This window comes from Pygoscelis adeliae, unplaced genomic scaffold (assembly GCF_000699105.1).
Source record: "Pygoscelis adeliae isolate BGI_AS28 unplaced genomic scaffold, ASM69910v1 Scaffold6, whole genome shotgun sequence".
Lineage (NCBI taxonomy): Eukaryota > Metazoa > Chordata > Aves > Sphenisciformes > Spheniscidae > Pygoscelis > Pygoscelis adeliae.
Genome location: NW_008825075.1, coordinates 1107271 through 1131808, shown reverse-complemented (window position 1 = coordinate 1131808; position 24538 = coordinate 1107271). Strand labels below are relative to the sequence as shown.

At 35.2% G+C, this 24538-nt stretch overlaps 1 protein-coding gene across 1 annotated transcript in view; it reads left to right on the top strand.

Moving 5' to 3' along the window:
* CDH10 (cadherin 10, type 2 (T2-cadherin)) overlaps positions 1 to 24538 on the top strand; it is a 110734-nt gene that overhangs the window by 83053 nt on the left and 3143 nt on the right. Inside the window, exons 6-10 of the mRNA XM_009326678.1 lie at positions 4495 to 4682; positions 7592 to 7845; positions 11097 to 11233; positions 13522 to 13643; positions 23687 to 23795. Coding sequence (XP_009324953.1) covers positions 4495 to 4682; positions 7592 to 7845; positions 11097 to 11233; positions 13522 to 13643; positions 23687 to 23795 — 810 coding nt within the window. The remainder of the gene's footprint in view (positions 1 to 4494; positions 4683 to 7591; positions 7846 to 11096; positions 11234 to 13521; positions 13644 to 23686; positions 23796 to 24538) is intronic.

Genomic DNA, 24538 nt, shown 5'->3' with positions numbered 1-24538 from the left:
TCTATGCCATTGATGAAGATATTAAACAGTACTGGTCCCAATATGGACCCCTGCGGGACGCCACTTGTCACCAATCTCCATCCAGACATTAAACTGTTGACCACTACTCTCTAGATGTGTGATATTGAAGTTGTAATATTTGTGAAGTGGTTTAGACATACTTAATAGCTAAAGGATTTAGAGTATCCTCACCACCCATTTTTTTCTTCTGTACAACTCTACTCAATCCTCTAGTTACTGATGATCAGCCTTCAGGCTCAAAATAATGGATTCAGCCTCAAATTATTCTGATTTTAACATGCTTTTTATGGCACAAATGGAGTACATAATTTTGTTCAATTTAATATTGTAGTTAATATATATGTGTTTAACTAAGATGTTTATCAGCATGTGATTTCATATACACACTCAAAATAGAAAAATCATGAACAATCGAGTACTTACAGTTTGTGCATTTCCACACAGGCCCTATTCTGGACAGAATTTATTGTTAATTTGTTATTTTATGTTCTTTGTATTTCCACAACTTTTTGATTTATTATTTTTCTTGTTTCCACTGGTATATAGAGGATTATGATAAATCCAGTGACATGTAGGTGAGGAATGCTGTACTACTCCTCTCTGGACCTAGTGAGGAAGACTATTCAAAGAGGTGTCATGTTCAAAGCTTTATGGAAAAACTAATTTCAACAGTTAAATTTAAGACAACACATAAGCATCAAACATGCAAATTTATGCTTTTTTTTTCCCTCCTTTTTTCTTAAACAGTGTGTTAAATTAATAGTTAGAATGATGGAATCAACTTTTTAGACCATTTTTACATGACTTATCTGGCAGTGCAACATCATATTTGATTCAGATGAAGATCTGATGTAACATCCCAGAAATATCTCTGCATTTTTCTACTAATGTCAGTGTAAATCAGATGTGATCTTTGCTTTAAAGAAACTTTTAGTCTTACTCTCGGGGGTCGGGGGGGGTGTTGTTATTATTTTGTTTTGTTTTTCTCTCTACTTTCTCTCTGCCAATAGCTTTCCTAGATATAAATTTATGTTTCACTGGAAATGAAAGCTAAAATGTTTATAAAGCTGACTCATTTTACTAGATATATGAAAGTAAAAGTAACTACTGACTTTTTAAAAAATCTTTATATTTAATCTCAAAATGTAAATAGACATTATAACGATTCCTGATTTTAATAGAGTTCAATGAGACTATGGAAATTGATACTGATTAAGTTAAATTATTCTTATTCTGTTCCATTAATAAAAAATGTGTGTATTAGGTTCATGAGACTATCATATTCGTATCAGATTTATAAATTACCAGGAAAAATATTAAAAGGTCCATTATGTTTTCACAGGACTCAGTAGCATATTACAGCTACATGTTTCAATAAAATGTTTCATAAAAGATTAAACTTCTCCCACAAGAAACTCATATTAGAATTGTGGAAAATTCTGCATATTGTATTTTATCATACTTTCTCAAAAAAACCAAAAAAGCCATTAATTGCTCTGTTGTTTAGATTACAGAGCGAGGACTCCTCAGAATACTTTTCTCTTCTTAAATATCTCCTGAAAACCATATAGGTAGTAGTGGCTGTTCTTCTGAGGAAACATGATGAAATTTAAAAAGTTACCAAGGTTCTGCACAGAAAGGCCATCAAAGACCTCAGATATTGGATCTCTGTTTCAACTGTAATCTTTCCAAGTGTTCTCAGAAGTAAGGAGATGGTGTTGACCAATGATAAGTGAAAAAAGTGGTTTATGGACTTAGGAGCCTGAGTCTGACTGAAACTCAGTGCATCTGAGTCATGGGAGCCCATGTCTCCTGTGAAACTATAGCCTGTATTACTCTATAAAAATTTTTACCTTTACATTATGTGCCTATTCAAGAGTAACTGGGAAGAAAGGTAAACATGAATAAGATTGCTTTTTCATTCTTTATGACTGACTGAAGTATTTCCAGACACAAGTGTATAGACTTTAATCTTCCAGCTGATTTCCACTCTCCCTAGTATATGGAAAAGCTTTTACTTTCCTTGATCCTCCCATTTTTATTCCTCACAGGTGAATGAAAGATCATCACTCACTGGAGTAAATGCAAACAGTAAATTACTCTCCTTGAGGAATAAGAGAATTGAGAGAAAAAGGATTAACAGCAGAGTTTTGCAAGAATAGTTCTATTTTGGTGTAGCTTGTGTTCTGATACAGTGCACTGAAACCTGTACTTAGTCAGTGTGTTAAATGTCTTCAGTGACAAAAATAATAAAATGAAGCACCTCATACTATGGTGGAGATTTCTATAAATGGATAGGTTAGACACAAAATTATCTTTCAGATGATAGATTTCTGGTTATTTTCACTCTCTATTTCCACTATCTTATTAGCAATTCAAGATATGAGCTCTTATCACTTTGTAGACTAAATTAATGAGTTAGGTATTGCAGTGGAAGTCAAAGTAGTGTCCACAAGGCATAGGTTGGGGATGTAGTTTTAAGCACTCCAGAAAAAAATGTTGGGAATAGTTCACACACCATAAAACCAATTATAACATATAAATATTGATTGGGACAAAAAGGTGGTCTTTCACCATAGTGTCACATAGTACTGAATAAATACTAAATGGGAGCAGAGGTTATTTTTTCTTCTGTTTTTTTAACCATTAGGCGATTACAGAGAGATTATATACTAACGAAGCAAAGTACACAGATTTAGGTATTAGAGAAAGGTAATGAAAATGTCAGAGCAAATGCAAGATAAATCACTCAATTGAAACACCAAAATGTAAATGAATAAAAATAAATTCATATAAACAGAATGTGGAGTGCATATGGCCATAAAGTATTAATTCTGCTGCTGTATATGTTTCACATCAAAAGCTGCCTAAGTAAAATTATATGAAGAAATTAAATTTCAATATTTTTCATTCAACATTTAATTACAAACTATATGTGAATGTGTTTACTGTTTTGAATTTTTGCTTTTTTTTTTTTTTTTTTTTAAACTATAGCGTAACAGAACAGAAAAAACTAGATCTGTAGAATCAGAGAAAGTCTCAAATGTCCCAATGAATAATAGGGTATTTTTCAGTGAGTGTTCCCAAAAACAAAAGCAGTTCCTTTGTCACTCTGTAGCTGGTTTGTAATAGTCTATTAAGAGACATTGGTAATCCTCACGACTCACCTGTGCTTTCCTGAAGATATGATAAGATCATGTTGCCAGTGGCCTTCCCATACTGCCTTGCCACTGCTCTCTCCCCACGATTCTTCCTGATAGCACAAAACTAATAACTCCCTTTATGGACTTTTCTGTACTTCTTATTTGTAGCGAGGTATATATGTGCTGCCTTTTGGGTAGCCTGTTCAACTTTTTCCTGTTGTGGTTGCTGGCGTTTACCACTTCCACTTTTGTGTTACTGTTAACTGAACTATCTTTCTAACTCACTTTACTTACCTTAGGAAGTCTCTAAGTAAAAGGAGCAAATCTTGGTACACTTAAGTAAGGCCCGAGAAGAAAATGTTTTTCAATAGAGCTTTGATGACTTAACTTTCATCTTTGGAGTGACAGCTGTATCTGCATTCATTTTAAAATCTTTTTCTGAGAATTCTTCATAGTGCATTATGTGTCCCACTCTTTTCCTACCGTATGTTCTGACAGATGGGACCAGAGATCTCAACACTTATTTCCAGTTTTCACAGTAAGGCTAGGACATAGAATGCTAAAATATATGGTAAGATATTTATTTCAATTTATTGCAGCATGTCTGAATGATGACAGTTTTATTCCTATGGTTTTTATCAGCTGTATGACACCATAATAAAGGGATACAACTGAGCTAAGAAAAGTAGCACAAAACCAAAATTGCAATGCTCGTAAGCCTTATTTAAGTATGAATTAACTGCTTTAACAAGTATAGCCACACCTTCTTCTTGTGGATTTTCAAAAAACTATCCCTGCATTAAGATGTCATTCAAATTTATTTAATATTGTATCTGACTATCTAATTTTGAAAGCTGAAATGTCAGTCTGCTGCTTAGAATTGGCCAGCGAAGTCAGAGGATTCTGTTCTTTGTATTGCTTCCATGATAAAATACATGTAAAACGTATCCCAAAAGATTCACCTTAGATATTTAGAGGAAAAAAGCAGAGTGAAGCCTGAAAAGAATACAGAACAGTCTTTCCAGGTGATGTTTCAGGAATGTCATAGACAAGAAAAGTACAGACATAGTTGATTCTTGTTTGAGATAGGAGAATAGAGGTCATTTTCAATCCTATTTTTCTAAGATTTTGTTTTCAATCTTCTACCTAAAGTGTTCCCCTGCATAGTTCTCTGCCTCACGTTTTGCCCATTCTCCCAGTATTAAATGGCAAGTTCTCTAGAATAAAAGACACACAAAAATACATAATCAGCTATTGTGTGACACAATGTTACTTAATGCATGTGTAATGGCTTGTGGGGCTCCTGAGTGGCTCTTTGTCTCTTTGACAGGTACCATCCACCTCCGCATTCCCGAGTCCTCCCCAGTTGGGACAGCCATTGGCAGCGTCAAAGCCACAGATGCAGACACTGGAAAAAATGCAGAAGTAGAGTACAGAATTATAGATGGCGATGGGACAGATATGTTTGATATTGTGACACAGAAGGACACACAGGAAGGCATCATAACTGTGCGAAAGGTGTCTATTAACATTCACTAAGTGATTTTGGTGTCAACGTTATGCCACAAATGTTCACTGGAAAAAAGTGCTTAGATCATATGATGGCATATTCTAACTGCTTAACGCTTGCAAGCATTCCCCATCAGTGACTGAACGGTACTATTTCCTTTTAAGATGAATTGGAAATAACAGGTGGTAACAATAACTGAGACACAGCATAGATTTAAAGCATTATTGCCAGCAAAGTATGTGAAAAATGGACCATCCCCAATGTGTTAGTACTAATTATCTCTATAATTTCAAACACAGATTTCTTTAGTATTTATGTAACCTATTTTCTTCAGCAAGCAATACGCAGTTCACTCACTACTGAGAGACATAGGTTTTCATTATCTAGGAGATTCTCATCTACTTAGGTGACCAGAGTATGCCCAAACACAAATACACTCACGGAAGCTGAGTCACAAGCTATATTGTTTGTTTTGTTCCTGTTTCCAACAGGTCAGTTGGTTAACAGATGAGCAGTGAATAATGATGGTGTCCTTGTTTCAGAGCTAGCTTTAGTTCTGCCCTTCATCTTGCATCTCAGAGCACTTTCAGAGGTGTGAGATCTCACACTTAGAAATGCCATTCTCCTGCTCCTCAACAATTTCCCTTCCAGAAGTCCTTCTGTCCTTTTCTTTAGGATTTTGAGATGTGTTTCTAAAGAATTCAGGCAGCATTTCTAACATGAAGCACTGTTTATATTAGCTTTTAAAACAAATCTCCTTAAGCATAGAATATCAAATTAAACCTACTATAAAATATATCTCCACATCTCTTGATAATGGCAACCAAGGAAAAGATAAGTTCTGCAAAGATCAGAGTGTGTTCTTTTTTAATTTCTATGTTCTCCTATGCTCATAGTCAGCATTATAGTTTACCTGGGAAGGAATGAAAATACAAAGTTTGGGGTCTGATATTTTTCCTTTTCCTAGAAGTTTGCGAAGGCTTCTCTTGAGATGCTCCTTTCTTGCTTGCTTCAGATTTTTCACACAGGCTGCTATTATATTAAACTAATACAGTCTTGAAAAAACAATCTAATAACGGGATCAAGCACAAAAAATTTATAAATTATATAATACAGCAGCTCCAAAAATGTCACCAATAAATACTAATGAACAAGATCTTCTCATTTTGTCATTAGCAATCTGACACATTTTGCAATTTTCAGGATGCTTTCTCGTATTGATAAATAAGTATCTTATTCAGATAGCACACACAACAGCATTAACTAGCAAGGAAGAAGATATGCTCAGTTTGTTGATTTATGAAAATATTCTCTTTTTTTTTATTATTTAGCCACATTGATTTTCATTTCTGTTTTCAATGGTGAATAACTACAAATAGCTGGTGTTCCTTTACTGAGCCCTTAAGTTACTAAGTCTGAATTTAATACCTGCTGCAAAAGAACTTTCTCTATACAAGCTTTTCTATACAAGTTCTCACAGACAAAATAAATGCTTGGCCACAATTTTATATATTTGGGCAACAGTTTTGTTCATTATTGGTGATACGTTGGAACACCTGTGTAATCTACATGTTATATATCCATGTTTTGCCGCGTAGCCTGAAGAGATGTCAAAACTGGATGTGAATGTACTAGTAGCAAGTTAACTACATCTGCAGGGCGCACCTTCTGGCAAATTAAGCCTGCTAATTAGAATAAAGCAGAACTAACATGGCTTCTCTGCTTCTAGGCTTGAAGCCATTTCTTAACAGCAGCATGCTGCACTTTATAGACACACCAATAGTCTCAGATCTAGCTTAAATAGCAGCACTGTGTTGCATTTCTCAATTATATGCATAGATATTCTCCCTTCTGGTCTAACTACTTTTTTAAAACAAGTTTGGGGCAGTGGGAAACTCATTCCTTCACTGGGCTGGATCTTTCTGCTCTTAAATAGAATATTTAAATTTCTAGGCTGTCACTCTGGCATCTTTCATGAACATTAATTTGTATTTAAAAGCAGTTAGGCAGAAAAAACAAGTCTTCTACCACCCATTTTGATGAATGAAAACCACCAGTTTGATATATCCCTGAGATTTTGGGGGAGTTAATGAAGTCTTCTTTGTGTCGGAAAGGTAAATTCTCAGCTTGTTCATTTCCTCAGTATCATTAATTAGCTAACACTTTTCATCTATGACAGTTAGAAAAATTTGAAGGAATAGAGGTTCTTTTTTACCCAAAATGGTTTCTAATTATAACCCTGAACCTTTCCTCATTCCATTTTAAAAAGGAACTGCTGACAAAAATGTCAAATCTATTTTGCAGAAAAAATCTCTGATGTTGGAATTATTAAATTAAATGTAAAGGAACAAGATAAAGCTCTTACTGTTTCTCTAGATATAGAGAACATTGACACACACTCCCTCTTTAAAAGAAATCTAAAACATTCCTGATATTTAAGGTCAGCTACATTTGTTTGACAATAAGGATATTCAGGCCATTTTGAATATCCAAGAGTTTATAGTATTTCCTTAGAAATATTAGTATTAAGTACCTTGTTCTGAAATGTCAGTATTTCAAGTCTGCATTTCAAGTATTTTAGATGCTTATATGATTGTTTCAAATCCATATTCTTGTGAAACAGCTGCAAAATTCACTAAATAATTGGTAAATTTGCACTGAAAATCTTTTTGTCATTGGTGCTGCTATAATTCAAATAATATTTAGGAAGACAAACTTCCTCTAAGAACAACGGAAATTTCTTACTAGAGAAAGCGATCCCTATGCTGTAGAAAATTTGAACGGTACTGGGGTTCCCCCAAGTCAAGGCAATATCTGACGAGGCTTGAGTCCTCTTCAGTTTCCATTATGTATAGAGGTCAACATCTGTCAATATGTAACGTAATTTAATAAATTCTATCATTGTCTTCATTTTTAGCCACTGGACTATGAGATGAGACGACTTTATACCTTGAAAGTAGAAGCTGAGAATACCCATGTGGATCCACGCTTCTATTATCTCGGGCCTTTCAAAGATACAACTATTGTGAAAATCTCTGTAGAAGATGTGGATGAACCTCCTGTCTTTAGCAGATCTTCTTACCTTTTTGAAGTGCATGAAGATATTGAGTTGGGGACAATAATAGGAACAGTAATGGCACGGGATCCTGATTCGGCCTCAAGTCTGATAAGGTAATACTCCAGTCTCTGTAAACACATCATTTGCTAAAGAAATTAAGAGAAATAGTAATACAACATGAATTTTCACGTGCACATTGTACACAGGAAGAAGATGCTAATGTTTCTTTCTGTAATTTATTAGTATCCCGGAGATAGACAGAACTGAGAATGATGCCATCTGTAAGCCTCTGAACACCCTCAGGGAACAGCCATTGACTTGCACACAAGAGACACGGGAAGTGTTTTCTAGTACTTCAAATCTCAGAAAACTTATAATATTACACACTGATTTCAAGTACGCTCTTCAGGACTACTTCTTGCTTCACACTGTGAAAAAATGCCAAACCAGTCTATGGCCCAGGAAAAGGACAGAGCTTTCTAATGCTTCCTCTGGTCAGTCCTGGGAAGTATGCAGGGCAGATCTCACCTGCTCTGGCTGGTGCCTCCTGCTTTGTAGGCTTGCCAGAGTGATCGCTATGTATAATAAAATTATCTTGTGTATGCTCAAATACACTAAGAAATTAGACATTGAAAGATTAATATATTTAAAAATCTTTTCTACATATACTACTAAACGCTACACACTACATCGCATCTAGCTGAATGTAGTAAACTATATTTTGGTGTGGGGTTTATTGTGTGTTTTTCTATAGTGCATAAGCTTTAAGAAACAGGTAAGACAACGCTGCCCAAGTTGGATGTGTGTTGTCTGAAATACCAGATAAAGTACAAAAATTACATTCTAGCAATCGAACCTTATTTACTGACTCTGAAGTCAATTGCCACATACTTCTTGATGAGGCCCAGGTGGTAAAACTGGATTAGGAAATGAGACTGAATCTAATTTTCTCCTAAGGTGATTCGTGTGTATGGAAAAGATAGGAGATAACACCAAGTCTCTAAAATTTAAGAATATATAAATAACTTAGCATTGCATCTTTATCCACTCTAATTGCATGAGACAACTGACAATTTTAGTAGTTATATTTTCTTAATCATGACTGGAAAAAGAACAGACTTGGAGCTTTTGTTCATTTTGTTTCTGACACAACTTGATGAATTGAAGAACTGTGGCAGGTATTTCCCTCATCACTATTATTTACACAGAGTAGCAACCTAAAGATTCTTTTATATAATTTTTCTATGTCCTGTTGATGTTTCTTTCATTCTCCCATAGAACATAATTTAGAAGAGGCAGGTGGAGCAAACCAATAGTAATAAGGGCCAAGAAATTTTTAAAAAATTGAAAGGGACCATTGAACCTAGATTTAGTTCACTTGAAGAAAAACATTGAAGATATATGCGATAATGCTTTTCATAGTACAGTCATTTCTTTTAGCTTTCATTTAATCCTACCTAGTTGGAGACAAGAACTTTAAAACAATTCACATAGCGTAGATTGGATTCTCTTTAGTATTTGCTCTGTTCCTCAACTTCCAAAGCAACCTTGTATATTCATTCAAACAGTACTTACCTAGGATAAGTTTTTACAATATTTTACTTCTTACAGTATTAATATTAAATACAAAGTACTGTGTGTTTACCCCAGAAGTTAACAGCTAACATTTAAACTTAAGTATTTTGAAAGTTGTCATGTTTTGAAATTAGAGCAATTTGTATAATACTTTAATACTGCTATTAAGAAAAAATATTACAACTTCAGGTTGTAGAATTGATTCAGTTTTTAAATTTTTTTTCTGCTTAGCTGTTTATTTTAAAATATTAGTTTCTCTTTATTAGAATTTATATGTTAGGCTTCCTATAAATTGAGTGCCAATAGCTTCCTGTTGCACTAATTTCTATTTCTGTTCAATGAATATGGAGGTATTTTCTGAAAACAATAATTTTGATAGCATTTGCAGGCCATTAGAAGTAATATGATGGGGTAAAAGTGTGTGCTTATCTCATGGCTATTATCAAATGGCATAGAATTTTTAAGGACACAATGTGGAATAGATCTTGTTAGCTAGTGAAGTGACTATTGCCTATTGAAAAACCATTAACTAGAGTGCTGTAAAAATAAATTCTTTTCCTCATTAAAACTCCTTCCATGGATGAAGTAAAATCAAATGCTTATCATATAAGCCAAATATTCTTAAATATTATTTCTCTGAAAAATAGCAAGTTTTTGTTTAATTCTAACTAACAGTTATTATAGTCAGCTAGTAGTAAAAAAAAAATAATTTGAGCAAGTTCTTTCCTGCATTTTCAGAAGTGTTGTTTGGCTGTTCTATTTTCCTTTTGTTTTGTTTTTGTATTCATTTTGGTGTTGGTTTGTTTGTTCATTTGTTTTACATATTTATGCTGTTGTGTATGGTGTAGTGAGCAAACAAAACCCACCAAAACGTTATAGACATCATTTTCATATTACAGCATTTTTTCATTTGGTTCAATTTAGTTAAGTACTGTAAGTAAAAACAGATACACTTGATGAACTGTTTAGATCACTCATAAAAGTTCATCAAAACATGAACAATTGTTTCTATTGTACTGTACAAGTGTACGAACAGACTTTTTTTTTAACTTGGCCCAATTCTGCCAGGTAGTTAGATAAATGTTCTGTACTTTGCAAAATCTGACATTGAATTCCACATCAAAGGTTCAATCTTAACTTTGAAGCCAGTGTTAAATATTAGAAAAAATGGAGGAAAGAGCAATTATCTGATTCTGGTTTGACATTCTGCCATATTGTGTTAGTAGAAGTTTTGCCTGCAGAAGTATAGCAACTATAGCAACATAGAAGGTCCTTCAACATCAGTATATTCATGAAAATTCTGCATGTGAACTTATTTTTTATAGTTTTTTTAACTTGATCTCTAGTAAATTAATATATCCTAAAGTGTAAAAGCTAAGCTTATGACAATACTTTTGACAAGCTCATAAATTAGATGTCAATCTCAGTCTGAAGGAACAGTATATCGAAGACAATTTTCCTTTGAGGATTAAAACAATTCTTTAATTATTATATTGAAATTCTGATTTATTTTTTATGATTCTCATATATGTTTATAAAAGCTCAGATGATCAAATTTTACACTATTGTATCATATTTATTAAAATCTTGCCAATTTTATTCCTCATTCTATGGAACTAACCTTGAGAATTTTCATAAGTGTTTATAAAAACTAAACATATGTCTTCTCAAAACTAACCTTTGTAATGTAACATACAGAACCTAAAAGACCTATTGACTTGTTGTGAAACATGCTTTTTTCCATTTTCTATCATTTTGACAATACTTTTTCTGTCTTTATCATATTTAGGTTTTCTCTGGATCGTCACACTGATCTTGACAGGATATTTAATATTCATTCTGGAAATGGGTCCATCTATACTTCTAAGCCACTTGACCGTGAGATATCACAATGGCACAATCTTAGCGTTATAGCAGCTGAGATCAGTAAGCCAATTTGGTCTCTTTTCCTTTCAGTTTTCCTTAGCCTGCAAAGTTACAGCTGTGACTTCATGAGAAAAAAAGCTCCCTTCCTTCCCCCCACCCCTTTCTATTAGATATTCTGGGAAAGTAAATTGGGGATAGCTAACAGCAGCTGTCTCCTCATTGCTTTTTTCCTCACCTGCTTCCACCACTGACCTTTAATGTCCAAGTTACTTCTGAAATGTGACTCAATTAAATAATAACACTGGAGTAATTCTGTTTTCTTCCTTTTCTTTAAGGACAATGACATGATTTTGCTGTTAAAGTATCAGAGTTCAGGATGTTAATCTATGTTTTTGTCTCTATTGTTTTCTTCATTTCCTTAGAGATTTCATTATCTCTTCCTACGATATCTACACCTACAGCTCTTGGAATCAATACATCTTACAAGCTGTGTTCAATTTGATCCCTAAGCTGTAGCATTTCCTGGACTATTTAAATCAGGTCTCTGTACATATGTTCCTGTTAAAAGTACAAAGAGGAAAGCAGAGATCGTCCTAAACCTGCTACATTATTGAGATTAACTCTGATCGCCTGACAAAAAATGTTTTAAGGGACAAAGGTCTGATCTTTGAAATCGGCTAGTGAGGATCACTTGCTTTCAAAGACACTGGTTTTTTAAGGTTAATTCTACATCAGTCAAAAGAAGAAAAAAATGTTGATCAGCAATGAAGCATGGCTGGCAAGAACTACACTGCAGAGAACTAAATGGAATGACGTGTCCAGCCAATTACCACTCTTAGCCTTCCTGTCCCCATTTCTGTAGTCCAGATCAATAGGCTGGTTGTATTGAGCACACCCGGTAGCGCTACTTTTTTTTTTTTTAAAACTCATTTTTTTCTTCTTGTGATGCATGGTCCTGAGCTTACAATCCTTCACAGTGCTGTCCAATGTTGTAAGAATGCTTTTCAGAAGTACTTATATAATGAAAAAACTTAGTATCCTTGTATGGTTATATCATAGTGCTAAACATATTTCCTTGTCAGGATACTTTGAGCAAATCTACATTCTGGACCTAGTTAAAGTAGCTAGCATTCTCCAAAGTTGTTGTTTGGAGTTCTGGAGAACTAATATTCTGAAGAAAGTGAAGGGGGAGATTAGATTTAGGTCATTAAATCTTTGAAAATATTACTTGTGAAGCATGACACAATGGGACAGCAGTGTGAAGACTAGAAATCATTTAGAAAGTTAGTACAAAAATGCCAAAGGCTATGAAAAACTGTGCCCTAAAGCTGCCGTTTTAAACAATTCAAGATGTGAAAAAGATCCACATCACACTCTTTAGCAAAGGTGTTATTAATAACAAGTGAACTTAATGCCAGCTACTTGTAAATGTTTAGTGTTTATTTTAAGCAGCTTAAAAGGGGGGGGGGGGGAAATCAGCAATTTTGAATCATCTCTACTGTTACTTATCCTATGCCATTAAAGTTGCAAAATCATATACTATTTAGCTACCAGCCAGCAGAACTCCAAGAAATTGCTGCAATTTTACTTCCAAGCATTATTTCAGATTCTTGGTATGGCAACTAGATCAGCAAGTGGGAACAGGGACACTTGTATTCCTGAATTAACCTACACTAATAAGAGGGCACTCTAAATAATACTAGGTGACATTTGACATTTGGCAAGGTGGAGCTTACAATTCTTCTTTCATAACCTAAGGTCTGAAAACCTACATTCATATTTTTTAAGGCAATTTAAACATAAAAACTCTGATTCTAATAAATTCTTTACCAGATTTTTTGGGGGGATACTGTCATTGGCTTTGTTGGAATTTCTCCCTATTTATAAAGGCACAAGAGAGGAAAGTCAGGCTTGAAAATTTTTCAAAATATGTATGCACAAAGTCAATAATTTCATTTCTATGTAAAACAAAACATCACAAATAATTTTAAAATTAAAAATCAAAACCTTGCATCAGAACAATACCAAATAATCAAATCTGTCATGATAGTAATGGGCATACTTTCCATATACTATATCTGCATAGATTATTAACAGTTGGAGCCCCTATATTCATGTAAAATCTTAATTACTCACTAGATACCAGTACTTTAATTTATTTTTTACTCTAAGCAAAACATCTCCTTATTTTTCAGGAGGCCTGATTCTTACCTGGTATCAGTTTGTATGCTAAATTTTGACCAATTTCATACCTAAACTTGCATATTTATTGCTCATGAAATTTGGAAGAAAACAGAAAACATTTAGTAGTAAAATAAGCTCATTCTTCTTCTTTCTTCTCCTGTCAGACAACCCCAAAGATACTACTCGTGTACCTGTCTACGTAAGAATTTTGGATGTTAATGACAATGCCCCACAGTTTGCTGTATTCTACGATACTTTTGTCTGTGAAAATGCAAGAGCTGGACAGGTATGCCTTTGATAAACACTTTCCACTATCCAGTTTTGCTACAGCACTCAATTGTAGAACATTCTTGCCTGTTGCTTGGGAGAAATCATGTCCAAAATAGCTTTTGAAATGTTAAAAATGAAAGCAAAGTAGCTCTATAGGTGAGGCTTAGGGTGAAATATCAATATATTACAACAGCATCAGTGTGTGAACTACCACTTTTCTTTACCTAACCCTGTACTACTGTCAAATCCTGACTAGATATGTCCAAGAGACATGGTCATAATTAGTTTTGCCATTATCTTTACAAAGTAAAATGTTATATGTAGCTACTAAAAAGTTTGATCTATATTTTCAATAACTCTCAAATAGCAAAATTCAGATGTATTTCAATCCATGCTGATGGTGATTACAGACATCTACATCTGTCACGCCCCTTTTTTTTTTTTTTTTTTAAATTTTTAGGCTTATCTTTTATTATCACACCAAAAACTTTTGAAAAGAAAATACAAAACATACATTTTTTGAACTGGTAGCATAATATTTTGTTTTGCCTTTTAGAAGCTACAGAATGTGTACTTCAATTTAAGTGAAATGACTGCAGTGCTTAATATCTAGTTTGTAATAGACAGCTACTTATTAGAACTGTTAAAAAACTGTTTTCCTAGTACAACACAGCATGTCCCAGAGCACAGTCAGCCAATAATAAATCCTTTAAAATGGTAGCAGTAGTACCTCAGTGCAATCATTTTAGCACCTTTGAACAGAACATGGGAGAAGTGCCAGCTTGTCTTAACTGTTTGAGTCCTACAGGTATGACATTCAGGTTGTATTACAAATTTCACATTCAGTTTGCCATTCCTCTTTCTAAAGTAACATCAGTGGGAAATTAGAACAGAAGATTAAAGGCCTAAACTTAGAATGCATAAAATGTCTGAAGGTACTGAGCAAGGGCATTTGTCTGCTACGAGAGTTATAAGATAATTCAAGCTGTTGGATAAATAGAAATGACTGGTTAAACATCTAGAATTTCTGACAGTTGTAGTGTCTTTTATAAATGCTAAAATAATATTTTAATCACTTTCAATATGAGATACGGATTAAGAATTGGAAAAGTAGAATACTGAATTTTTCTCTTCCAGTTTCACAGAAAATTTCCTAGGTAAAAAAAAGTCAAAATGCATTAATCCACAACTCTTACCCTGTTTGAGGTTTTGGAATCTGTTCTGTCCAGGTTGTTAACTATAGAGGATACAGGAAATGCTTAATAGAACAGTTATATTTTCATGCAAACATATTTTCAGGAACTCTATTTTTCTGAGCTATCTAGAATATTGAGGTCAATATAATTTAAAAATAAATATAAAAGTTATTTCTGCATTACACTGGTTTTCTGTTTACATTCAGAAAAGGCTGTCAGTTAAAAAGTTGAAAAAAACCACACTAATCATTTATGACTAATAAATGAGAAGCTAAATAAGTTCACGTATCCATAAATGTTTATTTAAATTGTGATAGAGCTCAGTAGTGTCTCCTTCATAAAAAAAAAGGTGCCAAGTTTACTAAAAGAGCTATAACAACTTTTTTTAAAAATCTGAGTTGCAAATGATTGTTTAAAGAAAACAATCCACAGGAAGAGAAAAAAATGCAATGTAGGATAACATGAATAATCAATTCAAATGTAATTATATTATTCTTGCTTACTGGTAGATCATAAATAAGATTTGTTATTTTGGAATTCAGTCTGTCTTGAGGGATTGAATCTAATCAATCCATACTGAACATGGTTCTCTAAGTTTAGGTCCTCCCCCATTTCTGCTATTTTTCTTTCCTTTCAGGTTTTCATAATTACGTTTGATCCATGATCAAATTTAAATCTTCCATTAGATCACTGAACCTTTTACGATACTTCATCAGTCACAAATTCTGTGGTATTCATTTAAATATTTCCTATCTCCTACTGACAAACATTTTAATGAATATTAGAGTTTTCCAGTTTATTTTCCCTTAAAACTGCCATTTACTTAATTTTTATAGAAGTATATATAATATATATATACACATATATATACTTACATCTATAGACATACACACAATATATATTATATGTGTGTGTGTATACATATACACAGACACATATATGCATATATATAGCAAGAGAGAGAGGGAGAGTACTTTTTATGAAATGTAATTTTGGGGGTCTGAGTGACTCAAAGGGCCTGTGTTTGTTTTCCTGTTTTTCAGGAAAAAAATTCAAGCAATTTCCTTGCTATTACTGTTGATGTCAGATTGTACCATGACCTTCAAAACAATGGGAATACCCTGTTCCAAAAAGCTCAAGCTACAAACAAGCAGCACCTGTGGCAGAATGCCATTTTGATGGCGGTTTTTCTTTCGACCCCCCCAAAACTGAGGACAATCTTGGTGTGATGCCATTAAGGGGAGACAGGCATTCATGCGGGCTATACAAGGCTGACTCAGTAGAAGTTGAGGGGAAGAAAGGAGTGAAATGCTTGGACTGCTGCGGTCCTGTACACAAAGAAGTTCAGCTGTCCTCCACTCCCAGGTGGGAAGAGCCAGGAGCTGGGCATCTGGGCAGATGGATTCCCAGTGGTTTGGTCAGCTCCCAGCTGCCACACCCCTGGCAGCTCAGCAGCCAGCCTCCAAAGATCCTCTAATGTAAATGACAGGAATCAGTGTAGAAAGTAGAAGTCAGTCATATTTTAGAGAGATTTTACATGGAAGATGAGTATATTTTTTCTACATATTCACTTTCCTTACAGTAACGGTCAGAAGAGGGGCCCTTCTTCTCCCTTTGTAAATGACCTGCCAAAAGAAAAGAAGGCATGACCTGACCTTGGATAGCAGCCAGGTACCCACCCAGCCACTCCCTCCCTCCTTAACAGGACAGGGGGAGAAAGTAAGATGAAGAAGAAAATGGGTTGAGATAAAGACAGGGAGATCACTTACCAGTTACCACCACTGGCAAAACAGACTCAGCTTGGGGAAAATTAATTTAATTTACTGCCAGTTAAAAATAAGGTAGGATGGTGAGAAACAAAGACAAAAGAACTAAAACACCTTCCCTTCACCCCCCCTTCTTCCCAGGCTCACCTTCACCCCTTGATCCCCAACTCCTTGACCTCCTCCCCTCTGAGCGGTGCAGGGGGATGGGGAATGGGGGGCTGCAGTCAGCCCATAACAGCTCCTCCCTGCTGCTCCTTCCTCCTCATGCTTTCCCCTGCTCCAGCCTGGGGCCTTCCCACGGGCTGCAGGGAAACACCTGCCCCACCAGGGTCTCTCCAGGGGCCGCAGGGGCATCTCTCTCTCTGCTGGGGCGCCTGGAGCACCTCCTCCCCTCCTCCTGCTCCCCCCCCGGGGCTTGCAGGGCTCTTTCTCACACCGTTTCCCTCAGCCCCGGCTGCTGGGCAGCCTTTTGCCCTTTCTCGGTGGGGCCATTGGAGCCAGCTGGAACTGGCTGTGTCGGGCATGGGGCAGCCCCTGCAGACCCCCACCCCCCACTGCTGCTGCTGCTGCTGCCAACACCTGGGCACCTGCACCTGCCACAAGTACATTGTGATGTTTAAATGGGAAATTGTTTCGTTTTCTTTTATTTCCCTTTGGCCGTTCACCATCTTCTCCTACGCTGGTCATTGTAATATATATATACATGTCTTTCTGGGGGGTTATATACACAAAATTTAGAAATATTGAGTAAAAAACATATACTAAATCACATAGGTCTTGCATTAACAGACCTCTACTGTCATGGGTGCCCAGTGGTGTTCTGGTCCTCTCAAAGATCATGCCCTTTCTCCTAAGGACTCCCTGCCTGAGTCAGAGGTAGAAAGTAGGTAAACAGCATGGTTCCCTGCACCTTTCAAAGCCTCAAAAGTAATGAGGAAAGTTGTGTTTTCATTTGTTTGGGTCTCTAAGCATGTTTGTTACAATCTTGCTGTTATTAGCCTTCATTTTACCAAATCTATACATGCCCAATCCTTTTTCATATATCCCAATGTTATATAAATCAGTCTAGCTCATCTTGGATTCTCTTTCAATGACATTTTAAGATATGAATGATTTATTCATTTTTTCTTTTTCCTATATCTTAATTCAGCATAGATGATATAAACACACTAGGTTTCTTGAACCACTTCTTTTTATGTTGCTCCTCTTCTTACCAACTCATTTGACCCATATAAAAAACTTTATCAGGGACATTTTTCCCACCATAACCTTGCTTAAACATGGCTTTTGGTATCTTTTTATTTCCAGCAATTTCCTCATTATATTCACCAGGTGTCTTTCTAATCATTATTCCTTTTTTTGAAAAAATAACTAAAATATCTATCTATTGAAAAACTAAATTCCTTGCTGTTTCATTTTCTAGGAATTCAATTTTTCCCCTTTATTTTAGATGGTTTTTATAGAACTTTCTTATATCCTTTGATCCTGAAGTGTTATGTTTTCTTTGTTTTTTGCACCTCCCTCATTTCTTTTGTCATGCTACAATTTGTGGTCAATTTACTTGAATATTTTTTTCTTTCCTTTTCCATCTCTTTATTCTTACTTTAGTTCCTTCAGTATATTTCCATAGACCTTATATCTTCCAGTGTTTTTAGAAGTATCAGAATTTTCTTCTTGCTTTACTTTTTTTCAAGAACTCTCAAAGTTTTCCTTTGTTTTACTCTGGTAAGTGAAAGTTTTTGTAATGCAAATTAATATAGGGTTTCTAAATAGTTGTGGTTTTTTTTTTCTTAATAGCACATTATATTTTCTGTTCTTTGTACAGAATTTAAAAGCACATATATACTGTGTTTTAGAAAAAAAAAAAATTTTCTTAAACAGCGGGTAGAACTCATGCTCAAAGCGGACCTACCAAACACAAGGGTGAATTGTGTTGGAATAAGCAGCCTACACAGCAAACTTTTCTACTGTTTTATCATTTTTTAGTGGCTAACAACTCTCTTTGTTTTCTTTTGGGCCCCTACTTTCCTGGCTGTTTTCAGACAGAGTAACAACCTTGGCTTCCCTGCAGTTGTTAGTGTTTTGTGGCATTGCTAGCAAGGAGAAGCAACTTACTGTGGGTGTAATGGGGGTATCCCATGGCTGACCGGTCTAAGCGGAAAACAACACTGTAGGAAGCCATGTGTAAAACAAGATATAGTGCATTAATGTAGTTACTAATATCATCAGCAAATAGCATGCAAAACATGCAATATAATGCTTTCATCTTCTGTTTATTTGTGGGGGTTTTTTTTGATGTAGAGCAAAACCACTCCCCCTGCCCTGTCCCATGGGAGTCAAACAGAACAAAGAAGGAGTAACACTAACTTATGTATTTGAACACATTGCCTGGAGCAATGGAATACTAATTAGGCTTGCCTCTTGTCAAAACTCCAACATTAAATAAGTTTGTGTGAGTATTATATACGTACTGGTATACGTTACGTCATTTAAGAACCCTCTTAGTTTATTAATACTGTTTTGTGTCAGTACAATTACCAATATAGATACTTAAGCTATAAAGGCTATGGAAGATAATTTTTATGGCAATTCTAGGGAAATACAAGGCTTCCCAGATTTCCATTTTTGGAATACTATTGATAACTTCTAAACTTTTTCAGACAAATAGCTATTTCCTGGTAGTCTGTCACTTTCTTTCTGAAAGTCTGGTTTGTTAAATCAGTTTCTCATGGAAAGACAGGGGGATAGTAGAAGTTAATCATATTTGCTTCCTACTTCAAAGGGCCCCTTATAACCAAACAGGATTTTCTAATGAGACTTAAATACTTCTTTCCTGGATAGTTACTGCCGCTTGTTTAATTACATTTTTTAAAAACATAGTACAAAATGGTATAGACAAATTTAACAAACTGAGAACTAAAACCTTTAATGATTCAGTATTGTTCAGTTTTACTAAGAAATAAAAAAAATGTACATTAACAGTAGCAGATTATCTGCAATACCCATTGCCTGTATTTACAGTGTAACACCGGGTGGTAGATGACCTTTAAGGTAGAGTTTACTCTCTGCCATTTCAAATCCTCTTAATTGTAGGTTTATATTTGAAAGCCACTGAGAAATGGAAAAGGCTACTAATGTACATATTGATTGCAAATAAAGAGGTGTACCCAGTAAGAAATGTTTCTTTTTTCTTCAAGTGGATTTGCATGTATTTAAGAGACTCTAAGTAGTTATCCTGCCATCAGTTATGGCCCAGAGGTTTAGGGTCAAGCAAGCAATGGCTAAAAACTAGTATACTGAAGGCTTTATTGGTCCTTGAAGCTTCAAGAATGAGTCCAGGTTTGGTAAAACACAGATAGTATTGCTAGTGGCTGCCTAGCAACTGCGCAAAAGGGAAAGCTCGTGCAAAATAAGCTCCCATGGTTAGTTACAGTCTTAATTACTCCTATCGGTTCTGTGCCCACAAACAACTGGATAATAACCGGATAAAAATTGTAGAGTCATTGGATTTACCTGTCAGAATGTGGTACAGTCTGCCTGAAGTGGTTAGATTTGTGAAAATAATTAAAAATTTGAGTGAACAAAGACCCGTTTTCATGAAATCCATAAAGTGCCCCAAGATGGCTGGGACTGGAACACTAGAGGAACAAGACATAGAGCAGCAAGCACAATACACTGAAAGTCCAGAAGATAATATAGTGTATCAGTCTTAGGAAACACTTTCTGTCACATGTTGTAATTGCTTGCCCTAGGGAACAAAAGGAAGAGTCAAACACAAAGAACTGTCTGATACAAATACTATGGGATGGAAAGGTCTGACTCCAACCCAAGTCTTGATTAGAGAAGTCCTGGAGAAGAGGCAGAACCATTAGAGTCCAAATGGCTAGTCTGAAAAAATTGTGAAAACAAAATTCCTTGTGCCACACTGGGATCCTCAGCGCCTCCTCACCTTGATTACAACTGATGAAATAGAGGAGAGTGAAGGAAACAAGTACAACAGAGCTATTTTGACAAAAAAAAAGAATGCAGATGAGAGGGATTCCAGACCCGAACCTATTCTCAGACAGAAGTTGTGGTAACTCTTTTTGCTCAAGTCAACAATCAGCAAGTCAAATATGTCCTATTTAGGACATCCAAACCTGTGATACTGCTATAATTGTCTGCAAGAGAGATGGAGTAGGCAAGCAAAGAAATCACCAGAACAATGTATATCATTGACTATGGCCTACAGATGTACTTTTATTGCTTCCCAGCAATGCAGGAGGAATCTGCTTTCCCCCTTCCTCATTTGTATGTTGTGTCCATGTGTTGTCTGAAGCTTGCTTCACGTACAGGCCTTGAAAGAGCACAAAAGATACTGCAAGAACTTTCCAGGCTCACACAGGAGATGATTACTTGCTCTATTGGAATGTGTACGTGGCCTCATTTGAAAAGGAGCTAGTAATGCACTTCCCATGTGAATTTCCAGTAATATCCTCATTTGCAAAAAAATTTACAAATATTTTAAAAGTTTAGGTTCTCATTGAGAATAGCAAAATGAATCATGCTTTTGTTTGTGATATATTTTACAATTTAATTTAGATGTGCTGTAAATGTGACAATGTATCTAAACACATTGCTTCACTATGATCATCCTTAAAACTTTGCCTTTTAGAGAAATGTATCAGCAAGTAACTTGAAACTGCATAATATTTACTCAGCCAAATGTTTGCTGGCATTTTTGAATTATCCTTACATTTTAATATTTAAATGATGCTTGCAACAACAAAACAAAAAAACCACAGCAAGGTGGGGTTTTTTATCCCTAATGTAAGCAAATTAGCTGAATTTGCTTGCAAAATGCATCATAAGGTTAAACATGATAAGTATTTGAACAGAGAAGTTCCCAGAGAACTTCAATTATTACAACACCCACCTCACTACAACCTCCCTTCTACAACCTGAAAGGAGGTTGTAGCCAGGTGTGTCTCTTCTCCCAAGTAACAAGTGATAGGACGAGAGGGAATGGCCTCAAGTTGCGCCAGGGGAGGTTTAGATTGGACATGAGGAAAAGTTTCTTCACTGAAAGGGTTGTCAAGCATTGGAACAGACTGCCCAGGAAAGTGGTAGAGTCACCAAACCCTGGAGGTTTTTAAAAGATGTGTAGAAGTGGTGCTTAGGGACATGGTTTAGTGGTGGACTTGGCAGTGTTAGATTTGGACTAGATGATCTTAAAGGTCTTTTCCAACCTAAATTATTCTATGATTTCATGATTCTAACAAATGATGATTGGGGGAATTAATAAGAGATATTTTCTTGCTGTTTGTTGTTATGTTAAGGGACACTGGTCAGTAGTGCCATAGTAGGTGAACAATCCCTGTAAACCAGAAAAAGATTTTAAGCTATAAAAAAATCTACATACTCCTTTTAAACTATGGGTATGGACACTCAGAAGTGGAGGAGTTGATTTTCATCAACTTAACACCAACAACTGACTGCATTCATGATCTCCATTTGTGAAGTAAAATGAACTAGTATTTTCTTGACTTAATTTTGCAAAAATCTCTAAAGATTTATTTGCTAATTACTCACTAAATAATTAAAAGCTTCATTCTTTAAAAACAAGTAATATTCTATGCTTATATTATCTGTTTTTTCATCCAGTATGTTATTGGACGTTTATGTAAGAAAAAAATTTAGAGAAAGACAAAACTCCAGTTGAGAAAGCAAGCAAGTTGCTGTATTAAAAGAAATCAAATCCTTGTCTCATGAAGAAATTTGTTGCTGTATTCTGGATGTACAAGAGAGAAGTTGGGAGTTAATCATGCATTTGTTAAGGCAAACAGGAGTACATTGCAATTGTTGATGTTAAAGATGATCAGTCCTGACAAAAGCTGTGATATGAAGAGAAATGGCTGTATTTGGAAGAATTGGAAGAGGAAAAACAAACAGGGTTTAACAAGTATGCCACAGGGAAGGAGTAGTGTCAAAAATTAGATGTAATTCCATGCTTGAAAAAACATTGCAATTTAAAATGATGGATCAGAAATGAAGAATAAAAACAACCTAGGCTAAAGATTAACCTATTTTTGGAAGTTAAACTTAAGAACATAACTGAACATTCATGCACGCATGCACAAAAATTCAGACATAAGTACAGTTTTTATTGTTATAGTATAAAAAAAACCACTCTGAAATAAAGCAATCCAGATGTGAAAAATTATATTTTGTTTGGGAAATGACATTTTGCCACACTTATGTACAGAAACTTCAATGAAAAAAAGCCATTTACCTGACAGATAAACAAATGTTGATAAAGGGCTTGCCATTACTTCCCCCCAAAATACCCAAACTTTTTTTGTAGGCATTGCAGAAAGCACTCAATCCAAGTATTGAACTGACCTGATGCAGCTTACTCTGGGAATTGTGACACCAGATTCTCATCCCACTCTGAGGTGGTACACCTGTAGAGTATGCTACAATGTTTTGCAAAAGTTGAAATATATATACATATATATTCTAACTGGCATTTTTTATCTCAGGAATCTTATTGGTATATTTTGCTATACTAATAAATAGACAAATCTTGGTTGTTTTTATTTTGAAATTTAATTTGAAACGTTGACTTCCCTATCAGAATCCTCTATTTGATAAAATACCATTTTCATCACAAAAATGTAAAATATCCTCTGAATTCCTGTCTTAGGTGTTGATTTGAATTTAAAGTGATGGATCAGAGGTGAAGAATACAAACAACCTAGGCTAAAGATAAAGCTATTTTTGGCAAATCTAGTCCTCTTTGTAGTTACAAAAATATATAAATATGTATTGGAAAGAAGAAATAGAGGAGGACTAAGGTGGCCATTTTACACGGGCACATGTACCATGACATGAAACATGTATGGATATTTTTATTGGAAAAACTTATATGATATGCTTGTTTAACATTTGTTCTGTTAATATGTTCTACAGATTAAGTATTAAGTCAATATGTGTATAGTTTGAATATGAAGTTGTCTTAACACCTCTAGTCTGCTTAAAGTAATCAGACAGCTGTATCAAAAACCTAGGTGCATTTGGGTTTTTTGTTGTTTGTTTGCTTCCTTTTTTTCCTGCAGCTTATTCAAACCATAAGTGCAGTAGACAAAGATGACCCTCTTGGTGGACAAAAATTTTTCTTCAGTTTAGCTGCTGTTAACCCAAACTTCACTGTTCAGGATAATGAAGGTAAAATTCATGCCTGTTCCAGGGAAGGAGTTTTATCTTTGCTGTCTGGCATACATTCCTGAAATATATTTGCTTTTGATGTCTGTCAATACATAGAGAAGCCGTTGAAGTGGCTGCTAGCAAGAATAATAATTTTACCTGAATGTTTGTGATTTAGGACTTCTGCATTTTCATCTGTGTAAGGGAGGCAAAAATTATCATGGGAAAAATGGGGTAAAACAAATTATAAAGAAAATCAGTAAAAGTATTGGTTTGGGGTTTACCCCATTTCATCTGGGGTAGCCAGATGAAATGCTTGACTGAAGGAGAAAAAAACGGTGTAAAATATGGCTTCAGCTGACAAGTTCAGATTTTTCACTTTAGCCTTCTGTCATATAGTTCTGACGCCCCTGGTCTTCTGTTTGGCTTCTGTCTGACCATTAATGAAAATAATTGGCTCTGAGCACATAGCCACTTTGGCTTTTCTTTTGATCCTTTGTCAATCTTTCTTTATCTGAGAAAATTTTCAGAAGATTCTCTTGGGGAAGGGGGACTATGCACCAATTTTGGCCTTCATTATCAGTCTGACTAACTGAGAGGGTTCTAGATTACAGAAGAAATGAATGAGGGGAAACATGGTACCAATCTTCAAATGTGTTAAAGGCAAAAAAACAATGGGAATAATCCTCTTTTCCTGATAAGGATTTCAGGAAGTAATAGGCTGCAAACAACATGTGAAATTTTAGGTTAGATAGAGAAAAAAT